This window comes from Phoca vitulina, unplaced genomic scaffold, assembly GCF_004348235.1.
Source record: "Phoca vitulina isolate PV1807 unplaced genomic scaffold, GSC_HSeal_1.0 scaffold6, whole genome shotgun sequence".
Classification (NCBI taxonomy): domain Eukaryota; kingdom Metazoa; phylum Chordata; class Mammalia; order Carnivora; family Phocidae; genus Phoca; species Phoca vitulina.
Genome location: NW_022589709.1, coordinates 16,454,793 through 16,475,464, shown reverse-complemented (window position 1 = coordinate 16,475,464; position 20,672 = coordinate 16,454,793). Strand labels below are relative to the sequence as shown.

The following is a 20,672-nucleotide window of genomic DNA, read 5'->3' as shown; positions in this document are numbered from 1 at the left end:
GTAACCTCAGCCCGGCCCCAGTGTCACCCTAACTTGTCCTCCTCAAGCTTCCCTGGACCCACAAGGCCATTTACAGGAGCCGGGATTCCCAGGTCATCTGGTGACATCTCCAGGATCTGCTAGGGGTGGGGTGGGGGCAGTAGATTCATCCAGCCCCTGGACCTTGACTGCCTGTCCAGCCGTTTCTTTCTGCTTGAGTCTTTGCTCACTCTCTCAAGACCACGAGAGGGCGACCGTGCTCCATCTTCTACAAAGAAACAGCCGCTCCCAAGGAGGAGCCAGGAAAACCCTCTTCTCTGGACCCCAGGACTTCCAGGTTCACGGCCTGGACGGTGAGAATAAGGAAGAACTCGTTGTTCCAAGGGGATGGGGCCCTCCCAAGGCCAAGCTGCTCCTGACCCCTGCGTAGGCTACTCCATTGCCCTGAGCCCTAGCAGGAGCCTTCTTATCCGGAGCTTGGGAAGCCTGGCCTGTGGGAGGAAACCTGCCTAGGAGCCAACTAGCCAGCAGAGTCCTGGGATCCTCTTGGAGGAAGAGAGGCTGGTTGTAGCAGAAGGAAAAGTCTCCTGGGGACCTCTGTCTGGGCCCTGGTCTGTTCTTCCAGCAGGCTGCCCTGCGTCCTCTGTGCTGGGGCAGCTCCCTTCTGCAGAGCGTGCTTGGGCCAGTCTCTGCTGGACGTCTGCTGTCCACCCTCCAAGGCCCAGCTCTTGTGTGACTTGCTCAGGGAAACCTCGACCCGTACCCAGGCCTCTGTTAAGAACACCACCAGCTGAAACCCCCCTTCCCTATCCTTTCTCCCGAAAGGGTGGAAAGACAGGAAAACTGGCCCAGGAAGGAAGGTCCTGGAGTCAAATCTGGATAGCTCTAGAACTACCTGGAACTACCTCTCAGAGGGGGCAGAGGCTGAAGGGAGACTAGAATTGCTCAGAATAATGGAGAGTGTTCTGGTTTTTTTTTGAAGGTGCAGGGTGGTACCAGAAAGGGAGAAGAACACCAGCTAGCAAGGGAGACTAGATGGGAAAGGCCAGAGACATCTCACTGGGAAATTTCTTTCACTTCTGTCCTGTGCTGGCAATGGGCATCTTCTATCTCCGCCCCTACCCCCCTCCCTGCTCCATCCGTCCATGGTGGGGCAGATCTCCCTGGGGGACGTGGAGGTGGGCATGGCCAGTGCTGAAGCTGTGAGCAAGGCCAGGCTGTAGGCAGCTCCCCGCTCAGTTGAGCTGGGGGAAGGCCTGGCCCTTCCCACGCCCCTCCTGGAATGTAGGGCTGCTCCTGGGAGTTGAGCAAAAGTGTGACTTTCCCTCTGGAGTCTGAGGTCAATCAGCCTCCCAGGCCTGGTCCAGCATTCTTGATGGGGAGCCAAAACAAGCAAGGGGCGAGGGGCCGGGGCAGACTCAGAGGGCTGGCAAGCCCCCGCCATTTGATTGCCCCTTGCTTTCATTCCTTGTGGGGAGGAGGTGTGCTAATGCCAGAAATTCCACCCTGGGGGGAGGGGATGTAAATACCAAGGTTCTCCTATTTGGTAGACCCTGCGCTGGTCACCTGTAGATGCTGCTAACAGTGTCACAGGGCCAACTCCTGAGGCAGTACAGGGCCTGAAGGAAGGCCCAGGGGACTGTGGAAGACAGGCCCAGCTGGGATGGGGGGGTGGGTAGTGGGACAAGGGAGGGAAGTGATATAGCACAGCCTATAATACTGGTAAAAAGAATAACCACCGTTACTGAGCACCTCCTGAATGCCAGCCACTTCCTGACTCAGTTGGTTCATCTTGACACAAAAGGGGGCTGAGACCTCAAAGATCCAGAAACTGAGGCTTAAAGAGGGTCAGTAACTTGTCTAAGATCCCACAGCAGAGGCAGGCCTGGCCCCCAGGCTCATCTGTCTTCTCTGCTATGCTCTCATCACCTCCTCACCTCTGCCACCCACCTCCCCGCTAGGCACCAACATGCTGGGAACAGCTGCTCCAAGCTGCGAAGCCAGGATGCAGACTCCCCTGGGCAAAGGTCCCCAGGAGACATTTTCTTTCTGCTACAATCGGCCTCCCTTCCTCCCCCTGCAGGCTTGAGGGGATGGTCCTACAGGCCCCACCTAGGAGCAGGGAAGTGAGGCATAGAGAAGGGGGCTTCCCATTGTACAACTCAAGAGGCCATATCCATGCAAGCTTCAGGATGAACAGCACCCCCGGGGGCCGCCTGGGGAGGCCAAGTGCCCCTGCTTGTTGGGGAAGAGTGTGGATGTGAACTCAGGTCAGTTCTGCGGACTCCTAAGCAGGCCCTTTGGACTCCTGGGAGGATGGCTCAAGCCTTTCCTGGGCAGTTGCGGGGAGGCAGGTGAGGGGCAGTCTGAGGAGCTCTACTCAGGGAGAAAGGTTACACCTGGGCAGGCCAAGCCAGGAGGGGAGGGGGCTGAGGAAAGCTGACTGGCTGCCCCAGGCACTTTGTGTTGATGCAGCTGCCCTGGGCTTCTGGAAGCTTCCCCTGGGTGCATTTAACAGCCAAGGCGGGGGCTCTGTTCCCACTGTGGATGCCTGGAATATTCGTGTTTTCCACATCCCTGTGTGGGAGCCAAAACCAGCTTCCAGGAGCCAGGAGAATTGAGCCTGAAGGGAGACGGGAAGATTCTCTGGCCCTGGAACTGGCCTTTGTGTAAGTAAGGGACCCAGCTAGGCAGATTTCTCTCTTTGTCCTTCTATGTGCACAGCCTGGTTCCCTCCCCTCCTTGCCCCACATTTCTTCTCTTTTCTCCTCCCCCTCCTCTTGCTCATTCCCCCCAACCCCCTTCTGATAATTTACCCACAGACAAACTGTGATGCTGTGGAAAGAGTCAGACCTGGTTCAAATTCCGGCTCCACAGCTCACAGCTGTGTGATTTGGGGCAGGTCATTGCCCTCTCTGAGCCTCTCTTCCTTTGTCTGTAAAATGGGACTATAATATCTATCTGACAGACTCTTGGTGGGGTCAGTGAAATCACAAGTGCGTATGTTCCGGGACCATTTGCCCTTGAAAACCACTGGATCTAGATCCTGGGAACTACTTTGGTCTTTGAGAGGCCATATGGAATGGCATAAAGTTACTTAATCTGAGTCTTGGTTTTCCCTCGTATAAAATGGAAGTAATGTTGGGACCTACTTCAAAGAGCTAGAGTGGGGAGTCAGAGATGTCATGGATGTCCTTAGCACATGGTAAGTGTTCAGTAGGTGATTTGTTATTATCTTTGCGGAGGATTGTTTGTCCTGCAGGAACCCGGGGAATGAGGGAAAGAGAAGTCTCCATATAGAACTCCTCTGAGGCTAGCTGTGCTTCCAGCAGTGGGGTGGTGAGGGTTGGGGCACAGGCTTTGTACATTGAAGCCCTAGAATAGAAATATGATGTACCAGGAAGCATGACCCAGGCATTAGTGAAAGCCTGAACAGCCCGGAGAAAGAAGGATGTTTAAATTATATCACCAAATGATCTATAGTCTTTATGCCTTGAATTCAGTCTGTCCTAGCAGCCTCAGGACCACGCTGGTCTGAACGTGTCTGTTTATGAGTCTGCCTTCCCCTCTAGATTGGTTGGTCCTTGAGGGCAAGGGCCATGTCATCCTTGGTTTCGTGTCAAGTGTGGGTATGTGACAGAAATTGATTTAGAGATTGGGCTTTTGATCCAAGGGGTCAAAAGACAGATGCCCTGAGACTTTTCCTGAAAGGTTTCTAAAGGGTCACTAAGCTGGTATGATATGAGTGAGGAGCCACTGGGGACCATCTTGGTTACCACAAAGGGAGAGCCTGCCTGAGAGTGATGTCAACCCAGAGGAAAGCAGAACTGAGACAGAGGCAGACGCCTGATGACATAGTGTGAGCACCTGGATCCAGCCATTCCTGAAGCAAGGGTTGACCAGTTTAGTTGTGTGAGTTGTTTCTTAAGTTGTTTTTCTTGAGTTGGGTTTCAGTCTCTTAAAACCCAAAGAGTCTAGATTAGTATGGTCTTTCCCCACCTTTATTTAAAAAAGAAAAAGTCTTGATTATCAGAAGATAGCTATGAAAATGTCCCCTGGCCTAGTAGAGATAAGTGATATCTTTCAGAGGCACATTTTGCCTTAGCTCTGAAACAGGCACATCTAGGGTCCAATCCTTCTTCTACCTTGAAGGGACCCTGGTTCCCTTACCTGTAAAATAAGACCAACATTGTTGTGAAGAATCATCGAAAGAAGTAGGAAAATCATGGTTTCTTCAGCTTCATAAATGCAACTTCATTTCTCTTACCCCATTGCTCCCCAAACTCAGTGTCACCAAACCAGGCTATTTCAGCAAGCCAGGAAAAACAGGCCTAAGCAGCTCCACCTTCTCCCTTCGCCTGCTACTCCTGATACCATGCAAGGCTCCACCCCCAGAAATCTGGGTCCTAAAGCCTGGTCTGGAGGAAGCCCAACCAAACTGGTCAGCCTGGCCTGGTCTCCACTGGAAGCTTGCAGGCCTTTATCTCCACCGTGACTAAATTTGGATCTCAAACTCAGACAATCAGCCTGGGAATTCCTGACGAATTCCAGCAAGCGTTAGCTGTTTTCATTGGTTTTTACAGAGACGGGAGATATTTTTTCCAAGTAACAAGTTTAAAAGCAATAATTTGTCATTAGAGAAAATTTAGAAAACAGGGGGAAAAGTCCAATAATACCATTATCCTGACACAGGCCCCATGGAGATTTTTGCTTCTTTCCTGTTGGTTATTCCAACACAGTCTTGTTTGGAGGCTGTTGTTTGTTCGTTTGCTTGCTTGCTTGTTTTTACATCCACGAGATCAGAGTGTCTGTGCGGTTTTATATCTTAATTTTCCCACCATGTTTTGACCTAAACATGTTCCCGGGTTACAAACTCTTTGCTGAGTGCCAGACGCGGTGCCTAGCACATCACCAGCATGATCTCGATAATGCTCACGCCCATCCTAAAATCAAGAAACCTTACAATTCTTTCTTTGCAGATGAGCAAACTGAGGCACAAAGAGGTTAAGTGTCTCTCCCAGTCATGGTAAGGACAGGGCTGTCTGGCTTCACGGGCCATACTATTAACTAGGTATACATGTGTATCACAGTGCGTTCAACGTTTCTTAGAGAGATAGAGATGCCCATTGCTCCTGCCTGCCCAGCACTAGTTCTTCTCTGGAGACTGCGATTTCCTACTCTCAGTTCTAGGAGAGCAGCTATTGGGTGGAGTTGAGCGCCTATGCTGGGTCTGGCCAATCAGAGGCCCGTATCTCCCTGGCCTCTGCGATTGGCTCAGGAAGGGACACGTGATCCAGGTGGGCGCACACAGGGAGGCTGTAGGCTGCGCCCGCGTTGTGCTGTGGCCAGTTGTCTTCAGAACCTGCCTGGGAATGGGCCGCTGCAAAGGAGGACAGAGCGAGAAGCGGGGGAGACCAAGTCCCGTTGCAGCATTTCAGATTCTGGATCCAGTTGCACCTGAAGTGGGTTCTTGGGTTCATGATACTGGACTTTGCAGTTAGCTGAGCTTTTTAATTCCCTTAAACCAGTTTGAGTTTGGTTTCTGTCACTTGCAACCGAGAGTTCTGGCAAGTTCACCATTGCTGTTGGACGTTAGGGTGGCTTATACAATTTTTTTTTTACCATTATAAATAATGCTGCAATGAACATCTTTACATATAGAGCTTATCCTTGATTAGAACTATTTCCTTGTGATATTTTCACAAAAGTTACTTGGCAAAAGGATCAAACATTATCAGGATTCTATGGACATTTTGCAAATCGTTCCCTCAAGGTCGGCAATGTTTTGTATCCCTCACCTTCACTCCCCAACAGTATGTGCAACTGCGATTTTTAAAATTGAGTTCTGAAGAAGCTTTCTTTTTTAACAAGCCAAAGTTGTATTTGTTTTTTAAACAGAAAAATTATGTTAATATAAAACAGGTAAAAATAGACAAAAACCAAAACACACAACACACAAAAGCACAACACACAGGACCAGTGCAAACCCTTTCCAACCCACTCCCCCCAAGTTTTAAAACCTTTATTACAGATCCCCAAAGATTAGATTGTATTGGAGAAGTCACAGTATTGAATCAGAAAAATAAGAAAAGAGACATTTTTAAAAAGGTCTGTATACAGGTAGTGGGGGGATGGGATGAGAGAGTACACTTCATCACTCCTACATCAAAAACATAATGCAGAAGGGTTTCAGTGATGAGCACATATGTCTAGAATACTACTATGTATGCTAGTCCCCTGCCCACTTTTTAAAGTTGCTTTTAAAAAGGATAAAAAGTGCACAGACACTTTCATAAGGCACAGACAGATTGGTGTACAAGTCATTTCATTAGGGGCTTGGGGAAGACAATTAAATACCAAGAAATGCCACATGTTCCTGAGCAGGCATCCCTCTGCCAGAACTGGGGCAGGGATGGGATTGGGCAGGGAGAGGTTACTGCCTCTCGTTCTCCAAGACTGCACAAGCCCATTCTCAACTGGAACTGATGGGGCTCTCTGGGGACCTAGGTATTGATTCCAGCAACCACTCCCAAGCCTGAAAGTAGCAGGTAGCCATCTCCCCACGGGTCTCCCTGGTGGGACCTGAGGGTAATCATCCAGCGGTGGGGCCTTTGAGGGTTCTGCCCAAGGCCATTTTGGCAGCAGCTCACTGACTACAAAATACCTGGCATTTCTAATGCAGAGGAGGCTTCTCAAAGCAGGCAGGAGGCTCTGGGTCAGGAAAGCAGTCATGGGCACTCACCAGAATAGATCCCCAAAGGCAACAGAATGGCCAAAAAAGCCCAAAGGATTCTGTCCCTAGCATCTCATTATCCCCTAATGTCTCTACCTCTGAAGGCAGAGCTAGGGTGCTGTCCTCTCTGCTCCGCATTCCCAGCACCCCACACCTAGTAGGCACGCAGCAGATGCTTGTTGAATGACTTTGTGTGCATGTATATGTGTTTTACCAAACCCCTGAGCCCTCGTAACTTGATTTCGGATTTCTCCTGTAAACCTTTAATGAGTACCTACTATGTGCTAGCACAGGACCCAACGCTGGAGGGAGCAAATAAAAGTTTACAAATCCGTCCAGCTCCGGACTGTCCGCTCCCTGCAGCTCTGTCTTTAGGCCCAGTTTCCAACACTGCATGCAGAACCCAGGCCATGCTGATGAGCGGGTGTTTAGCAAAGTGTTACCGCACATAGAGGGGCAGCTGCCCTGGGCAGCTAAACCCCAGCAGCCTCCCAGTTCTGGGAATGGACTAGGAAAAGGAGCTTGTGTTGACTTGGAAACAGCCCAATTTCTCTGGTGGTTCAAAATAAGCAGGCACAAGACCACAACAAGGGAGTATCTTCTGGTCACCCCCTTCTTAGCCCTAGCGTCCCTGCCTGAGGGGGTGGCAGTGTTGAGGCCCAGGAAGGTGGTGGGACAACGCCCTCAGCCCCTCCACGAAGTTGCCCCGTATGTGCACCCCTGTGTCACCAAAGGAGGCCTTCAGGTTGGACTCAGGATCTCACATAGCTCAGCTCTGCCAGGAGAAGGCAGGCAGCGGGAAGGTGAGCCTGAAAGGAAGGACACTTGTCCTTCTAGGGTATGGGTGGCAGAGGGACCACAGCCTGGGGCTGGAAGCCTCCATACAGGCGCCAGTGCCCAGGCTCTCTCCAGGGGCTGCCCAGAGAAGTTTCAAGAAAGAAAACTCAAGGCAGTCTCAAGCTTTCCGGGGCTTGGGGCCAGGCAGCGGAGAGAGTGGGATTCAGCACCAGACACTCCTGGGTTTGAATCCCAGCCCTACCACCTACTGCATGTGATCCTATCACTTCACTCACAGGACCTCAGTTCTCTTACCTGTCAAACGGGAATAATACCGTGTTTTGTCAATTCTAAATAGCACAGCTTTTTTTTTTTTCACATTTCAAGTCTCTGATTAGAATGAATCATATAGCTGTGGTATCTTACAGTTAAAATTCGCATTTTTTCCCTTAGCGGTACATAAAATGGTGTATTTTACAATCAGTGGTGTTTTAGATGTGACTCAGTGGGGTAAGAAGACCTGCCTCACAGGAGTAATGCGTGGAGACGCCTCTCCAGCCCAGCGCCGAGGCACATAATGACGTGAAGTGAAAGAGAGGGGTTCCCTTTCCTCTTTCTCCCGCCATGTGGGGGCCATGTGAGCAGCTCCTCTATAGCACTGAATAAATCAGTTTAGAGCATCAGGAAATGTCTGATTTTTAGAAGACAAACACCCCCTTAATTCCTCTTGGAAACAGGGAGGCTATTTATAGCAGCTGCGGAGCAAGTTAAACAGGCCACCAGCTCCTTTTGATCCAGGTAGCAGGTCACCAGGAGCATGGCCCGGTCCACGTCGGGTCCAGGCCCTCAGTCACTGGTTTCCTGGTGGTGGCTGTACATGACCCTGGCTGGAACCCAGGGGTGGGGGCAGTTAGGAAGAGCAAGAGGCAGGGGAGACCAGCTGCCTCCCGCTGGCTTCGAGGACCACCAGAGCTTGTGATTGGCTCAATCCGGTCAGTGGGCACTGCTGCCTGGAGAACCAGCTCTGGTGGGGAGGAGGTCACGAGTCCTCTCCCACATGGTCTGGGCCCATACATGGGGAAATTGGAAGGCTCCTGCTGGCCAAATGCAGCTGGGCACTGAGTGCTACCCAGCGTCTCCGGCTCTTGTCCTCCCCAAAAACTTCCGTCACAAAATTTAAAGGTGGGCATGTTTCCCAGATTCACTAGGGGGACAATAACCAATCAGGGGTTCTTGCAGGGGCAAGAGTGGGGGTTCTGAAGTTGAGATCAGGTCGGAACACTATGACCACTCCAGGCAGAGAAGAAGCAGTTGGTCCAAGACCTAGAACATTACAAAGACCACCTGGTCTTACAGGCTTTGATTTGATGAGGGCCCAGCTGAGCTGGGCTCTGGGCCCCCCAGACACCCAGCACACATGTGTTCTATGAATGCAGAAACTCTCTGAATGTTCTCCTTTCTCTGCCGTCATCTGTGCAGCAGAGGAACAGATTAGGAATTGTAGTAAAAATGTTACCTGTTCTTTGTAGGGTGTCTTGGGCTTTTTAGATGTTATGCTGGTTCCCTCGTGGGTTCTGGAGTGGGACGGACAGATTGAGAACTGAGAATCAGAGAGGCCCAGGGGCTTCCTTAAAAGTACAGCACAAGATAGGGCAGAGGTTAGGCCCTGAACTGGGGGCAGAAGGGAGGAGTGGGCCTGGGCCAGCCTATCAGCCCAGGGGTGGTCTGGGAGTCTGCAGACATGGGCCTCCGCAGGGGTGCGGAAGTCGGGGACAGGGCCAGGTCCCAGGAAATGCCTGCAAATGGCCCTGGGAAGGGGGAGAGTCCCAAGGTCAGCATTTTAATGTCTCAGCTCTTAACATCTTAATGATCATTTAACATCTTAGTAATCAGCAGCGAAAGGGAAGCTGAGAATCAGAACCAGCTGCAAAGTCTTTTCCTCCTACCGTTTCCCCAGCAGGCTGTCCTAGTGATGCCCACTGCTGCTGGTGAATGCCAGGCCCGGGCTGACAACACGAAATGTGAAGAGCCGTCTGCGTGATGGGGTGGCCTTTCCAACTGCAGGTGAGTCACCTGCCTCCAGGATTCTTTCTCTCCCCCAGGAAAAGAGAACCTGCTGCTTGCCTTCTTCTTGGGGACAGCAAGGGATGGGACAGACGAAAAGCATCTAGAGGGACCGAGTCAAGGTGCACTATGCTTATTATTAGGCTGTCTGGGGTGAAGGGGTGAAAAGGCTTCTGGGGATGACACCACCCAGAGCTCTCGGTGGGCCGCAGCACCCATCAAAACTCCTCTCCAGGACTGAGGAAGAAACTAAAAAAGCAAATTGTTCTTTTCTGTTCTCCACCCACCTTCCCCCCAAGGCGTTGCTGCTTTGGAGCTGTAAACAATGAGCTATTTTTTCCTTCCCTTAGAAAATCCGAGTGTCCCTTTTCTATACCATCCAAGGGAGTTCTGTTTAGGTGCAGGCTTCATACATTCAAAACCAGCTGACGTTACAGCCCCAGAGAGTGAACAATTTCTAGTCACGCTACCGTCTGGGCTCTGGATTGCACATTCCTTAGTGTTAAATAACCTCCCAGAGCCAGGATCCCTGGATAAATACCTATGCGTTCTCTCTCACTCGTTCTCTCACACACATTCTCTCTCTCTTCTCTGGCCACTCCCTCCCCTCACCCTCTCTCACACACACTCAACCCAACTCCAGCAAAAAGCATTGCACAGGGAATGCTGTTTCCCAGCCGAGAGGTCACCGAGGGACAGGGTGGTCTGCTAGGCAGTTCCTGAGCTTGCTTTTGGGACGGCCTTTTGGGGGCAAAGCACTTTTGAGCCAGAAGCAGCCCTTGCCTGGGCTCAGACCCCCAGGGCCTCATCTCCATGACTGTCACGCCTTGCCCACCATTGGAGAGTGGCAGATGGGATGGCCACTGCCCTTGGACTCCCTGGTGGCCATAGCAGTTGCCTGGCTCAGGGGGCCTTCAGAAAGGTGACCTTGCTCTGGCCAAGGCCCATTGGTGGGCCAGGCTACGGCCTGTAGATCTTAATGACATCCTTGATGGGTCGCCGGCAGATGGGGCAGCAGGCGCGGGCCTGCCTCTTGAGCCGCAGGCCACAGCTGTGGCACAGACACATATGTCCACACGTGTAGATGACTGTGTCCACTTCCCCGTCAAAGCACACCGTGCACTCGCCATTCTTGCTGCCTGCCGGCTCCGGTGGGGAGAACACAGGGGACACTGGGGGGCTCAGCGGGGAGCTGGGTGCGGTCACTGCAGAAAGGGAGAACAAGACAGACCTTAATAATGTGGTTTTCACGTGGGTTCTGCTGGGGCAACCCCAAGAAGGCAGAGCTTCTATGGCCGAACTTGTGGGGAAACAATTTTGAGAGACATCAATTTGGGGTTTTTCTCCTGGGCTTTGCCCCCTTCCCTACCCTCCCTCCCCCAAGCATCAAGCACCATGATCACCCTTTGGGATACGACATGGAGATTTCTCCTCCCTCTAGATGACTGTACAGCCGAGGAAGGAGAAGATGCAGGGGGAAAAGGTGGCCATCCTTGCTTAGCCTCAGGAAGGCTCTGGCACAGCTGAAGGAGCCAGGCCAGCCACCAGCCCCTACCCCCCCTAGGGTTTATACCTCCTTACCCAGGGATGACTCAGATGCTGAGGAGGACTGGTTGACACTGAAGGCCATATCAGAATCGCTATCATCCTGGGAGCCGCTGAGGGACCCTGATGGGGACGTGGTCGCAGGGCTGGACTGCAGGGTGCCTGAAACCAAAGAGACTCCATCAGGGGTGGTAGAAGGTGAGTCCTGTTCTGCTAGTCCCTGGCTCTTCGCTCTTTTGCACCTTAGCTTCCCCATCTGTCTAATGGGGGGATAAGAGTTACCTCCCAGGTTTCTGCTAATGATTGATGGAATTGTACATGTGTGGTGGACACCTATTCTTTGCCTGCTCGGCCTCCAGTCCTGTTTATTTCAGAAACAGTACCAGGATTTTTTGTTGGGGCACTTACTTCACCCTCACTCACATGATCCAGGCCAGGCCAAGAAGAACTTCCACCCCTTGGTCTCAATGATGGTTTAGGTAAGGCTATATAACCCAGTGAAGGTCAAAGAGGTCTTCATGAGAACACTACAACTGTTGGGAAAGAAGGGGTGCATCCATTGGGAGGTAGGTCTGGCACTATAGAGCCTGCCTGAGAGTGAAGCCAACATAGGGGAAAGTGAGCTTTGGGATGGGATCCTGAGGACATGCTTTTAAAACCTCGATCCATCTGTTCCTGAATCCATCCAATATACTCCCAGACTTTTGAGGTATGTGTACCCATACATTTCCCTTTCAGTTTAGGGCACTCTGGGGTTTTGTCACTTGCAACTACAAGATTCCTAACTAGTCGTAGTCAACACGAATGAGTTTTCTCCCTTATGTTCACTGCTGGTTCAGATAATAATGGGTTATTTCTTAGGTGAGAGAGATGCTCCTTCCCTTACCCTACTTGAGGATGGATGGACAGATAATGCAGTGCTACGGTTGCTGTCAGGTAGAAATCAGGAGGGCAAGTCCCTGGCCTCCAAAAGAAGTCACTTCTATTCTACCTTCTCTTCCTGACCACTCAAGGACTCATCCTGGTTCCTCTGGAGGTGCTGGGGAGGAGGGTAAGGAAGACTGATTCTAGGCTTAGTTCTTGCCAAAGCCCCAGGGGGAACTTAGGCAACTCATCTCAGGGTAAATGGTGACTATGTCTGGTCATTCCTTAAAAACAAAAACAAAAAACCCCAACAAACGATACCACCGCTTCCTTGTTCCTCCTCTGCCTGCAAACAGCAGTCATTGTTGTTACTACGTATTAAACATGCTGAAGGTGGCAGGCACCTGCTGAAAGCATTATATGCACCTCATCATTTCATCCTCATGACAATGCCAGGATGCAGGTAATTGCTCCCTCTGTACACAAAAGGAATCCAAGGCTCAGAGAAGGTCTGTGATTTGCCCAACATCTTCATGGCTGACAAGCTATGTGACTGGGACAGTCAGTTAATCTCTATGTACTTCAATTTTCTTATCTGTGGATGGGATAATGATTTTGGTTTCATAGAGGCATCAGGAGTATAAAATTGAATGAGATAACAGGAAATGTTCATTCTTTCTGTTACCATTTGGACTGACTTCTTGAATCATGAAAATGGAGCTGTGCTCTCTGGGAACCTTCCCTGACTACCACCTCCATTCTACCAAATGGGAGAGAAGCCCCTCTGCAGTGGCCCACATCACATGGTGCAGCTCTCCATTCAGGTGTGTCTGTAAGTTCCTGCTGGGCATGGCCTATGTCCTGTCCTCTACCATGCTCCATCCTGGAGCCCAGGGCCTGGCCCACAGCTGGTGGGTGCTCCGTGTCTATTGGTGGCATGAATGAAGGCAAAATCATGTCAAAATAAGATGGTTCAAGCCTCCATCCCATTTTCTGTGGATGCTGTTATTCTGATGTCCTCTTTTAAGTGTAGTTGTGTTTACTTTTTCTCCTACAACTTAATATTCCTCATGTATATAAAAAATAAATGTGATATAAGTCATAACAGAAATAAAAATTGCACTGACCATTTACCGACTGCATAAAGCCTTCCAGGCCCTGACCCCAGTGGGAACTTAGGTCCTCGTTGGCAAAGTGTGGGCTTGGGAGCAGCAACATGGACATCCCTGGGACACTTGTTAGAACTGTATTTCGGGGCCGCCCCTACTAAATCAGAAACTCTAGGTGGAGGCGGAAGGGCGCTAATAGGCGCTCAAGCCTGGGAAGCGGGCCTGGGCTTCAGCGGTGCGGCTCGAGCTACCCAGTGGCGGCCCGGCGCACGCGCGGTCGGTCGGGGAACTCACCGAGGAGGCGCAGCTGGCCGGCGGCGCCGCCGCGCACGGCGAAGAAGGCCCAGAGCGCCTGCGTGGTGTCGACGCACAGCAGGCGGCCACGCGGGCGCCCGTTGACGCCCAGGAGCACGTCGCCGCCAGGCCGCAGCGTGAAGCTGAGTGCGTCGCCGCCGCTCGGCACGGGCCCGGCACGCGCAACCACCCAGTACTCCTTGCGGTCGAGCAGCGCGTCGGGGTCGGCCGGCAGCTCCGCGGGTCGAAGCCCGCCCGGGTCGCACGACGTGATGCCGAAGGCCAGCGCGCTGGGCGCCGCCAGCCCCGGGCGGCCCACCTCCACGAAGAGGCTTTCGCCGGGTCGCAGCGGGCGTTCGGAGAAGACAAGCGTGCGGCCGCCGTCGGGCCGCGGCGCGCAGGCCACTTTGCGGTCGGCGGACAGGCTCACGTCGGGTCCGCGCGTCGCGTGGAAGCGCAGGTCAGCCTCGAGCAGCGCCGGCGACGATGCGGGCCGCGGGCGCTCGCGAGGCCCGCACGGGATGGCGGCGGCCGAGGCGTCGGCGGGCAGCGGGCCCGGGGCGCGGCCCAGCGCCAGGTGACCCAGCTTGGCCACCACCTGGTTGTTCTCGAGCTCGTTGTTGTCGAAGTTGGCGGCGTCGTGGCTGCTGGGCGGCAGGCAGGCGCTGAAGCGGGCCTGGCTGAGGCGCGCGGGCGTCAGCGTATCGGCGAACGCGCTCTCTGCGCCAGGGCAGAAGGGGGGCCGTGAGGGTGCGGGCCGCCGGCGGGGAGCCCCCGGCACCCGCGGCCTCGGTCCCCCCACCCTCCCCCGCCCCCTCCCCACAGCCCCTCACTTTTTCTAGTTCACGTGTGTATTGATTCAAGAACCACAGGTGCACAGCATCTGAATAAGCACAATCCTGTGTGACTTCTCTTTGGGATGGGCGGATAAGGCCCTCCCTCCGTTTTTCCTTCCTTCGTCCCTCCCTCCCTCCTTCCTTCTTCCTCCCTCCCTTCCTTCACCCTTCCTCCCTCCTTCTTCCTTCCCCCACTCCAGAGGTTTTCTCATACTTTGGAAGATTTGAAAACCCTTTATTGTTGGCCTCCCTAACTAGAACATAAGCTCCAAGAAGTGAATCCTTCTGCTCTTTATTTATGGCCTTATATGACAGGCGCTATTTTAAGCTCCCTTCGCGTGTTATCTGAGTCCTCACACAACCTGTGAGGTGTGTTCTGTTATTACCAGCCATTTAACAAAGAAGGGAGGTGAGGCACAGAGGGGTTAAAGAATTCGACCAAGCTCACACAGCAACTGGCAAAGCCACAACAAGAACCCAGGCTCTTCAACATGTGCTGAATCTGAAAGAACAGAGCCCAGTGCTGCACAAACATTGAATATGTTAGCTTTCTGCAAGAGATGGTCTCATTTTATAGGACAGAAAACTAAGTTTTAAGTCACCGTCATGAAAATATTTTTGAATAATTTTTAGTGGGATGGAAACATGTTCTTGATATTACATATTATATAGTTAAGTAAAAAACAAAATAGTGTTTCATTTAGGTAATACAGGTCCTCATACTTTGGTAGATTACTTGTCCATTGTCTCCCCAACTAGAATGTGAGTCCTTGCCTGTCTGTTCACCACCACCTTCTCAGGGCTTAGCAGGGTTCTGGGCAAAGAACCTTCATTCTTTATTGTATGAATAAATGAATGAATGAGGTTTCTAGAAGACTGCCACTCTGAGTAACAAATCAGGGAAAGAAAGAAAGTCACTAAAGTATTGTGAAGTTTTTTTAGTGATAAAAATATTCTCATTAACCATAATAAGTAAAGCAAGAAAAAGTGTTTTTCAAACTTCTCTAACTAGACTCCTCTAGCTAAGATTTGTCATTCTGTAATTTATATCATGGAAAAAACTATTTCTTCCTCTTTAGTTTTCCAAATATAAAATTAAGTCATAATAGTGAATATGCTTTTTGAAAAAGCATGCCCTAGCCCCTAGTGAGAGTCTGATAAGTTACTCCCTACCCCACCTGCAGAAATCCACAGGGCAGATTTTATAAACTGGCCATCCACGTTCTGACCTGGCTCACAGAACTGTTTGTTTGGCCTACTGGTGTATTATCCAGTATTTCTACAATAAATACGTATATTACAAGTCTTACCAGAAAACCCCAATATTTTAAAAAATCTTTTTCAATTACTAGTTAATAATGTGGGAAAACACCAATGATATAAATTAAGTGAACAAAAGAAGATACAAAACAATATATTATTTGATTCCAATGGTGTGGGAAATGTATATATAGGATGCATAGGAAAAATACAGGAAGGATATACATAACAATGTGAGGGTGGTTATCTCTGGATGGAAATTTGCTTTACAGTTTTTAGATTTTCTCACTTTTCTCTAGTGAACATGTATTGGTTTTGTAATCAGAAAAAAAAAGGCACATATAAAAGATTAAAATAAGGTTTTCTGTTTGTTTTTTTAAGACATTTTAGATAAGTGGATGTTTCTGGTATAGCATCCACTTCTGGTGGAGCCTCCTGGTGTGATGCACTCTCCCAGGGCTCTCTGTCCTACACATCCTGCTAGGCCAAGCCTAAAGGCACTGGCCGTGGCTCACCCTGGGTCTCTGCCCTTGCCAAAGTCTGCTTCTGTCCCACCCCAGTGCTCCTCCTCCTTGCCCAAACAGCTCTACATAGGAGTCCATCCTTCAGTGCAGCATTCTAATTAAGAGCATGGCCTGTGGAGATGGTTCAAGTCCTAGGTTCAGCCTTCCTGGCTATGTGACTTTAGGTAGGTCACTTAATCTTTCAAAGCCTCAGCTTCCTCAGCTTAAAATGGAATAATCCTGGTCCCCCTCCCTCATGTTGTTACAAAGATGAAATGAGATGTTTTTATGAATAGTGTAGCACAGAACATGGGACAAAATAAGTGCTCAAACCATGTTGTTATCATTATTCCTTCAATGTTTTTTGAACAAAATGTATAGAGCACTCGCCATGTGCCAAATGCTGTGCTGGGTGCTGGGTGAAGAGAGGTGAACAAGCAGGCACAGCTCCTGTGTCCATGGAACTCCCATTCCAGTGGGAGAGACAGACTTTAATGAAGCATTGGACATAAAACCGTGTAAGTACAAACTGTGGTGAGTGCTACTAAGGGCCACTGTCCTGCACGGCTCTTTAAAATGAGCATGTTTCAGTGGGGGAACTCAGACTCTGAAAGGCATGGTGAGTTACTCCACGTCACGCAACCAGAGAGTGACAGAACTGGAGTTCTCTGAGCGTGAAAGGGGAACTTGGTCAGAAGTGAGGCCACAACGGGTCTTTGTGACAGTGAAGATGGAGTGAAGACCTGAAGGCCACGGGAGTAGACTGGTGCCTGGGAAGTGGGGTATAACCATTCCAGGCAGAAGGAATAGATTGTGTGAAGGAACAGCATTTCTGAAGTGAAAGCTTAATCTGCGAGCCTGGTGTAACAACATATGTGACAGCATTTAGCCTGATACCTGGCACACAGCAGCCCCTCAGAAAAGGTTGGTTCTCCTCACTTATCTCTATGCAAGCAGCTTTGTCCCCATCAGGCATTGTCCCTGAGTGAGACAGGCCCAAGACAGCACAGTGCTGGCCTAGGCCTGACACTTCAGAATCCATCTCTCAAAAGATTCTCTGTGGAGAACCAGAAATCCCACAATACCAAGAGGCCCCCAAGGGAGCTTATCAAGATTTCCTAACTTTTAACCTGTGATTTGCCTACAAACTCTCTAGACCCGATGAAAGTATATACAGATATTTTTTTGAGACCCTACCTACCAGATGCAGTTCCGCACATTATCCCTATCAGTCCTCACCACTATCTCATGTAGCTCTGTAAAGTGGGCACTTTTCATAGCGGGAGAACACCGAGGCTCTGAGAAGTGGAGCGAGTTATTTAAGGTTGCACAGCCAGGGGTGACAGTAATGGGATTCCTTCTCAGGCTATATGACTCCAAAACCAGATCCCCTGACCACTAGCAGTACTGCCTCCAAAGTTCACCTTTGTTCTACTCTTAGAGCTGCCAGCACGTGGACTCAGCCTCCAGCCAAATGGCTCTTGGAGTTGCAGTCCCCACGAGTCTAATATGACCCCTGAGAGAATGAGTCTGACAATTCTGCCCCCACCCCAAACATCTGAATAGCAGTCCCAGGCCAGGCACAGGGGAGACTGGGGTGGCTAGGATTGGCTCCACAACCTCCCACTCTCGCTGGGCCATGTCCAGAGCCTGGCTCTGGATCTGGGAGAAAGCTGGATTCTTTCCTTTCTTTCCTTTCCCTAGCTCTCTCAGGTCAAATATGTCTGGGACTGGAAGTAGAACAGAATTTATGTCTCAAGAGAAACCATATTTGTGTGAAGACAAAAGAAACCTAGAAGAATTAGAGACAGAAAGGGCCATCCATCAGTCACTTCATTGTCTCCAAAGGTGATTGAGGATATGCACTAGAGGCAGAAGGGGCAGGGCATGCTGGCAGAATGGATGTAAGGCAAGGAAAAGAGGAATCAGGAATGACTCCTGAGGTTTTGGACCAGTCAACTAAGTGGGTGGTGCCCTTCAGTGACAGTGGGGATGGCTGCCTGAATGTGTTCAGTGTGGAATACCTTTTGGATGGTAGGAGGAGATGTGAGTAGGTAGAGGGAAGTCTGGACTTCAAGGGAGCCATCAGGGCTGGGAATATGGATTTGGGAGCCAACATCCTAAAGATGGGATTCAAGGCCTGGTGACAGGCTTGGATCATCATCTGGAGAAAGGGTAGATGGAGAAATGGTCTTGCTCTATGATGGCTTGTTAAACTCCATAGATGTTTTGTACACTTTTCTACATGCATATTGTATTACATGATAGAAAAGAAAGCTGACAATAGAACCCTAGGGTTCTCAGCATGTGGAGACAGGCAGGGAAGGAGCCAAAAAAGAAGCCAAGGAGGAGCAGCCAGGGAGGCTAGAGGAAAACCAGAAGCTTGTGAAGCCAGGAGGCATGAGCAGGTCAGAGAGGCAGGGAGAGACCACCTGTGCCAAAAGTGAGAGGCCAGGTAAGAAGAGGAGGCTGAACTCTGGATCTGGCAGCCTAAAGTCTGGTGAGATAATGAGGACAGCTTGGGAGCAGCCAGATTTCAGTGCATGAGGCAGGAATTGGATAAAATCATTGTGAGGAGGTACATGAGCTCCAGCTACCCCATGTGTCACTGCTGCAGCTAGGAACAATTTTCTTCAAAGTACCTGGTGGTGAACTTAACCCAGGAGAAGATGAAGGACTAAAATGCTGACAGAGCTACTAGTCATCAAGATCAAGTCCTGCCAGACAGGGTCATTGCTAATTGCATTGGTAACTGGTAGAGACCAAATTTTGAACCTCCTCAGTATCCATTTTTTCCTGTACATATTACAAAGCCCTAAGGAACATAAGTTGTTTTTGGTTCAACTTCAAGAGGAAGCCTTGTTTATAGTCCCTAAAAATTACAAGCTGGTAGTTATATCATTGTTTGAATTGTATGACAATGCACCAGGCTATGGATCCATCATTTCTTGTCTCCACCTTCTGAACAGGTTCAGTTTTATATGCAGCTGAATTCTGTGCAGTGGTGAAACAAGCACACAGCCATACACAGTGTAGAATAAACATGGTAGAAAAGTCTTTTGGGGATTTCTTTCCCACTCCCTAAATTGCTATCCACTTTTACTGTTTGAATAGTAGAGTTAATGTGGAGAACAAAGTGTTTGACAAAGACTTGAACTTATGGATCCAGATGCAGGGCCTAGAGGTCAAATGCACCACCAATTATACATGGCCACATATCCATATATATAAATGGTATAAACATATGTGATACATAATTTATTACTGTTTCTACTCATACTTCTTTGTACATTAAAGAAAGTGGACTTTATTTTAAATTTCACATTAAACTTTTAAAAATAAAAAAATACATATTACTGGGATGAGCTAAAGAGGATTGGGATGAGGGAGGTGGAGAGGGTGGCAAAGATATTTTTGAGAAACTTTTGCTCTGAAGAAAGCAGGGAAATGAGAAAGTAGCTGGTGGAGGAGATTGCCAATGGCATTTTAAAAATATATATATTACTTGAGAAAGAGCACGAGCCAGAGGGATGGAGGGAGAATCTCAAGCAGACTCCATGCTGAGCACACAGCCCAACATGGGGCTCAGTCACATGACCCTGAGATCATGATTTGAGCAGAGATCAAAAGTCAGAAGCTTGACCAGATGAGCCATGCAGGCGCCCTAAGGGTTTTTTTTTTTTTTTTAATGGAAACCAGACCTCTTGTGTGTGCTCATGGGAATGATTTTGTGGGGAGGGAGAAAGTGAGGGTGGAGAAAGGGACAAATGATAGGAGCAATGTCTCCAAAGAGGCAGGAGGGTACAGGAGCAGAGCTCCTTCAGCCCTGGCCACAGGAGGGCTTGCAGCAGGGCAGGGGTATTGGGGCTTAAGAAGGAAAGATGCAGATGCCAGGTCTGTGGGCCACTGAGCCCATGCTTTTCCAACCGAAGAAGGCTGGACCAGGGGATACAGACCTCCATTGGACTCTGTCCGGTCCTGGATGTGACCTCAGTTTCCTTCTGCAATGTGAGGGCCTTCACCCCCGTCTCATAGGTCTGTGGGAAAAGTTAATGGCAGATCTGTGGAATAACAATGTACTTGGCACTGTGCCTGGCACAGAGTAGGCTCTCAGGAGCCTGGGAAACCACATTCCTTCAGGCCACCCTGCCAGGCAAATGCCTTACTATCAGGCAGGGAGTTGGGTGCTGGCCTGGACTGGAGAGAATACATTAACTGCAAAAGCCAGTTTCCCTGTGCTGTTGCCCACTGAGGCTCTGGATGAAGCCACCTGCAGCCATTCCTCCTGTGTGATGTGGGGTGCTCACAGGTCCCATGCTGAGGCACCCCCACCCCCAGGGTCCTGGGCCCAACCCCCTCCCTTATCATGACCACTTATCAGCTGGGTGACCTTGGGCAAGTCCCTGCCTCTCTCTAGGCCTCAGTTTCCTCACTTGAAGCATGGGGTGGTGCATTTGACCTCTAGGCCCTGCATCTGGATCCATAAGTTCAAGTCTTTGTCAAACACTTTGTTCATAACGCTAATAAAAAACAAACATGAACTCTAGCACCACCAACTGATGGGTAACCTTGGCCAAATTATCCATTCATGCAGGGTCTGCAAATGGGGATGATGCTATTTCCTGCCTCATAGTGTTCTAGTGAGGACTGGAAAACATCACCCAGGTAAAGTTCCTGGCATAGTTCCTGCTGCATAGTAGGTAACTAA

The 20,672-nt window shown here is 50.1% G+C and overlaps 1 protein-coding gene and 1 pseudogene across 1 annotated transcript in view; one reads left to right on the top strand and one right to left on the bottom strand.

Moving 5' to 3' along the window:
• Nucleotides 1-3,540: 3,540 nt before the first annotated feature.
• Nucleotides 3,541-20,672, bottom strand: part of NEURL1B (neuralized E3 ubiquitin protein ligase 1B) — a 40,699-nt gene continuing 23,567 nt past the window's right edge. The window contains exons 3-5 of the mRNA XM_032403721.1: nt 13,366-14,085; nt 11,135-11,260; nt 3,541-10,758 (exon numbers count right to left, since the gene is read on the bottom strand). Coding sequence (XP_032259612.1) covers nt 10,514-10,758; nt 11,135-11,260; nt 13,366-14,085 — 1,091 coding nt within the window. The 3' untranslated portion in view covers nt 3,541-10,513. The remainder of the gene's footprint in view (nt 10,759-11,134; nt 11,261-13,365; nt 14,086-20,672) is intronic.
• LOC116631974 lies at nt 17,896-19,069 on the top strand (annotated as a pseudogene).